The sequence below is a fragment of the Poecilia reticulata genome, linkage group LG4, assembly GCF_000633615.1.
Source record: "Poecilia reticulata strain Guanapo linkage group LG4, Guppy_female_1.0+MT, whole genome shotgun sequence".
Lineage (NCBI taxonomy): Eukaryota > Metazoa > Chordata > Actinopteri > Cyprinodontiformes > Poeciliidae > Poecilia > Poecilia reticulata.
The window spans coordinates 25,268,705-25,274,140 of record NC_024334.1 but is presented as its reverse complement, the minus strand read 5'-3'; the positions used below and the strand labels follow the sequence as shown (position 1 = coordinate 25,274,140).

Sequence of the window (5,436 nt, the reverse complement as noted above, 5' to 3'; positions counted from 1 at the left end):
TTTTTTTTTTGTCAATAAGATCAGTATTAACAATGATATTATTTATTTTCAGTAAAACAGTATTAAGCTCAAGATTTGACTTTTACTTACACTTTCCACTAAGTACTTAACTTTTTTTTTTTTATCTGAAATTTGTCCTGAAATTTGTCTGTAGTTTCTAGTCCAAATAATGATAATTATGGTTTGCCCTGACATCATAATTTCTGATGGCCTGGATAGCCAGTACACCTGAAAAAAAAAAAAAAAAAAAAAAACACAAAGGGAGTTTTCTAAAAATCTTAAATGTCAAAAGTAGTTTTAGAAACACTGCAGACTTTATCCACAATTTTTTTTTACATGGACTACATACAAATGTTACACGCAGATTTCTAAAATAGCTCTATTGTGGCCAGCCCCTCAGACTGTGTAGGGCGTCTAAAACAGGAAGCTCCTCTCAAGAGTGCTACAATTACCACACAATGAAGATCAAAAATGAGCTTGTTTCTTTTGTGTTTTTTTTATATTTTTTTTCTTTCTTGTCTTAGCAACAAATTTAAATATTTATTGCTGTTTTAAATTGAAAAAAAATGCACTAGTTTTGAAGATGGGACCCATATGGGTAATGAGCTGAAAAACGGCCCTCAAATAGGATTGTCTATATGTTTTTGTATAGGTTTAATATGGAACATTTATAGGTTAAAAAGTGGGAACAAATACAGCTCATAGAAGTGCTGCCCAACTCAGAATTACCTCATTGACACCCATTTAATAGCCACCAATCACAGGTTCACCGGTGCCCCCAAAGGATCCCAGAGCTCTTGAAAAGTGCTGGTCACCCCTGGTTTAACAAGTTATTATTTTCCTTGCTTTCTATCGCGAGGTTTGTGAGTTATCCATAAGCCTCTAAATACCTCAGTCTGATTCCTAATCATTTTAGTAAAGGTGATCTTTAACAACTTCCTGGTCTCCTTTGAGTGAGACTGAAGCTTGATCCTTGGTAGCTTTCCAAAGTCCCACAAAGCCTTAACCTTGGAGCCTCTCCCCCCTGTTTCCCCCTTTTCCAGGGAAGTGGATGCGGAGAAGGAGGTGTTTTGGTGGGAGGGTGTCTTTAGACTCAGCCGTGTCTGAGGTATACGGAGAGAACCCAAGGATCTGCCACATTATATGCTCCAACATGACTGGCAAATCCACCACGGTTAAACAAACTTAACCTTCATTTGTGAAACGGTGCAAATCAAAGGGCAAAAACGACTTGTGCAAGTAATTACCACTGGGGGAGAGCAACAGGGTGAAGGAAGGATGGAGAAGAGGCAGGAGGGGAGGGAGGGGGAGCCGGACGAGGTGTAGGTGGTGGGGATGTGAGTGTGGTTGGTTGTAAGGGAAGCCTAGGCGCTAACAGGTTGAATGCAAGGAAATGGGAATCATTTAAGGTGAGGGGCATTTTTAATGAGTTTGCTCAGAAATTGATTTTCCACTGTAATCTTTTATTTATATGCGGCCGGCGTTGTGTCCCTGGTGGAGGGAGGGTCAGCCCTCAGAGCACCCTGTCAAGGCCCCACACCCTCAAACAACACCCCAAAGCCCAGGGAAAATGGTATTCTAACTAAGGCAAATATTGCCCCGTCTTGGCTTAAGGGGCTGTTTGCTCTAAATGAAAAAAAAAAAGAAAAAGTTGTCTGTTCCTCTTTTTCCAAATTAATAGAACGCTTTTTAAGACAGAAAACCTCAGCAGAAACAGTAATATTATTATAAAGTTTATTTGATAGGGACAGACACACATCGACATAGACAAACTGAATAAAACAGCAGTCCCATGTTTGCCTCATGGTGCAATAGCAACAGCTAATTCACAGCACTTGTCCCTAATATTAACTACATTTCAGATATCTCATATTGGGGTCTTTATATAATTGCCAGATATTAACATTTTAACTTTATTATAAAATAAAACAAAGGTTAATTCTTATGCTCTCTTAAAAGATTAAGAACTTCTGAAATTACTTACGTAAAAAAAATGCTTTTTTAATTGAATAAAGATACATTAGTTGTTCTTAAACCTAATTAATACATAAGTTAAATAAAATTTATTATATAGCACAATTTTACAGCAAATGTTTTCTTCAGACATCTTCCAAAAATTAATTACTAAATAATTACTTCCAAATTTATCCTACTTACCAAACAATACAGTCAAGTCCATTTAATAATAATAACAATAATAATAATAATAATATTAATAATAATACTTTTTGCAAACGGGTCTATTTAAGTTGCAATTTTCATTTAATCTAACGTATTCAGTTTCTTGTTGACAACAATTAATTATGTCAAAATAAAAAAAAAAATGCTTGTTTCAAACAAAAATTTGCAGAAAAAATACAATATTAACAGTATTCTTCTCTATAGATAGGCACCAATTCCACCACAGGTTTGCAAAGACAAGCTGCTATGGATAATAGGCGGATGGATATTAACATTTAAAGTTACAAAGGTGCTCTGACATTAAAATATGCATGTGTGTATTGGATTATAAATTGCATATTATATTTTTGAAGTCTTCTTCCTTGTAAATTCTTCTAAAGTTGTGTTTTTAAAAGTAAAGTTATTTCTAAGACCACTTTTGTCTTGTACGGTGGCTTAATGATCTTTTATCGTTTAAAGATTAATATTGCTCTAAAATGAATTGCACATCATTAGAGCAGATAGACAACAAAAAAGCAATTGCCAAACGCAGTGTCCAATTTAAATGTGCCTACCTTGCGTGAGGTCTTTAAACTGAACTGCCATCCGCGCTGCTTGATTCTGCGCTACTTATATTGAGACTCTAGTGTCACCTAGTGGCGGTAATAATAACTACAGCTTGTGTAGTAGTGGAGGTGTTTTCAGCAAGAGAGAGACCGACTTGATGATGTATGTATTAAATGGATCCAGGATTAGTTGAACATGTTGGCCGAAATATGTTGGACTTTTTCTAATAACTAGAAATTGCTGTTTGTCATACGCCAAAACTCATAAGTACTTTAAAAATATACATCTTTTGTTATATTTTTTTCACCCAATGTGTTGATGATAGTGGTCCATTCTGTACTGGAATCTAGAAAGTGAACACAGGAAGGCTAACTTTTCCTGAGTTGTTGTTTATCATATTGTGTTTGACTGGTGTAATTTTAGATAATCCCACTCTGCCTTTATAGGCTGTAATTTAAAAAAAATATAAAATTCATGGTAATAAACTGGTTTATTTCAGTCAACTTACCTTTTGTAAGCACATCTCTTTGCATTGCTGATTTTAATTGTTCTTTTTATAGTTCCACAATTACTAAAACTGAATTTGTCTGAAGTACAAATCTAAGACTTTTAAATTTCAGTCCTTGTCTTAACCACCAGATGGCGGATTAAGACTACCTGTTGCACAAGTTTCCCTACACTAAAACTTTATACACTTAAAAATGGAATTAAATCCCTGGATTGCTCTATTTGAAGTTTCAGAAATCTACACACACAAAAAAGAAAGTAAATAAAATAAATTAAAATCAGATAAGAGGCTTTTTTTGCTTTCCCCAAAAAAATTCAGGGAAAGAATTATTGATGTATTTTTTTTAATGCACTTCCACTAAAAGCAACAGCTCACAGTATACTTCATTAGTTTTTATTTTTTTATATTTATCAAATAGCAAGAAAATATACTCTGTTTTCCAGAATTAATAAATACAATACAAATTTTCTTTATGAACAAATGCACAATTTACAAAGTGACAGCTCATGCGCATTCATCACAGAATCGTAACCAGTCATTAATATGCTCAGACCTCATTGTTAAAGTAAATCTTTTCTACACAATATTAAAATTACGTTAGGTCAAGACTCCCAATTCTTTGGAATAATTCACTGTTATGTGTTTGTTATTCTAATAGTTCAAGAGGCCTCAAGAGACCTTCATCCTCGGCCAGCATTGTTGTGCCTTTGTTAAGAGCCTCTTTCTCACACTTTGACGCCTGGCGAGTCAACACGTCCAACATGCCGGCAACAATGTCTCTGCACTGAGAAGGCTGACGGCACGAGTGTTCCCTCTGAAGATCGGTTGTCCTGCTGGCTGAAGGTTCTTTCCATCTCATGTCCGCGCGTGCTGATGATGGCCGCCCTCGTTTGTCTTTATCACATACGTTCCTCTGCTCTGGTATGGATGCAATAGCGTCTTAAGTGTCTGCCCGTGAGATATCTCTGTCTTGTGGTCAGGAGGTGAGCAGCATGTGTGATAAAAGCCAGGCTAAACTACAAGACAGGGTGAGTGAAGTGTGAGCCAGCTGGGCTGAGCCGAGGCTGTGCAGCGTGGGCGAAGGAGAGTCGGCGCGTCGCTCTAAAGATAAGATTTCCGACTGTCTGTGCTGTTCTTGATGGGTCAACGGAGGCTCCACTGTTATATACCCGTTGATTATTCTCACATTAGGTGGTGGTGTGCTGGAGGAGGGATAGAAAAAAAAACAGCCAATTAAAACTTTTTTTTTTTTTTTGTCAAACCATTCAGAGTTGTCTCAGTTTGGAAAAATCATTAGGATGTTTTTCTGCAGCTGTCTATAAGTTAATGAGACCAGGAAGAAGTTCCATACTGAATTTCTGCCAAACGTCTTTGATCTTGTAGCTCCAACAACATTAAACAACATGGAAGTTTATGTTTATTTGCAAAATGAATCATCAATAACTCAATATAAAATGCACTTTCACTGGTCAGAGTACCTGGTAGACCCTGACTCTTCAGACAACCATCTGCTACAGGTAAGACGTTGACTACTCACAACAAACCGCCCCCCAGTAAAAGATGTAAACGTTTTAGAAGTCTAACCTTTATCTAATTCCTTTAAAACTGAACATATCTTAATTCTGCGAACATCCCGTAAACATTTATTCTATAATGACGTGAAGAGTTTGAGAAAAATTTAAGGGCTTCTTATAGGATGTAAGTGGCCATCGTAATGTTTACAGTATTTTAAAAATAAATCTTCATGGATCACAGTTATTTGTAGATTAGTCGGTCACTTAGTCTTGGTAGCATTTATTTGGCCTTTGATAATTTGAAAGAGCCCAGATTTTAAATTACCTTTTAGAAATAAAAAAAAAAAAGAATCTCGGATTTAACTTTGACTAGACCTTCTCTGGTAAATTCAGTTCAGTTTCGTTTATTTTTATGATGCCGTTTCACAAGGTATGTTTCTCGAGGTACTTTATAGGAAAGTTAATTAAATTAGTAGCACAAGTATTCTAATAACAGTGCATTAAGGCTGGTTAGCTATTCAAGTTTGTTTAAAAACTATTTCTGTGACATCCTGACTTTCACATGCACAATTTAGGAAAAAAAAAAAAACATAAAACATTTGCTCCCCATCCAGTTTGAATCCCTGCTTTCTCCTTTGTCACTTATAATGCAAAGTGTCCCATTCCCTCCTTCTGCTCACTGAACTC

General features: G+C 35.9%; 1 protein-coding gene across 1 annotated transcript in view; it reads right to left on the bottom strand.

Annotated features, from left to right (window-relative positions):
* Positions 1-3,612: 3,612 nt before the first annotated feature.
* trabd2b (TraB domain containing 2B) overlaps positions 3,613-5,436 on the bottom strand; it is an 82,796-nt gene continuing 80,972 nt past the window's right edge. The window contains exon 7 of the mRNA XM_008406984.2: positions 3,613-4,437. Coding sequence (XP_008405206.1) covers positions 4,212-4,437 — 226 coding nt within the window. The 3' untranslated portion in view covers positions 3,613-4,211. The remainder of the gene's footprint in view (positions 4,438-5,436) is intronic.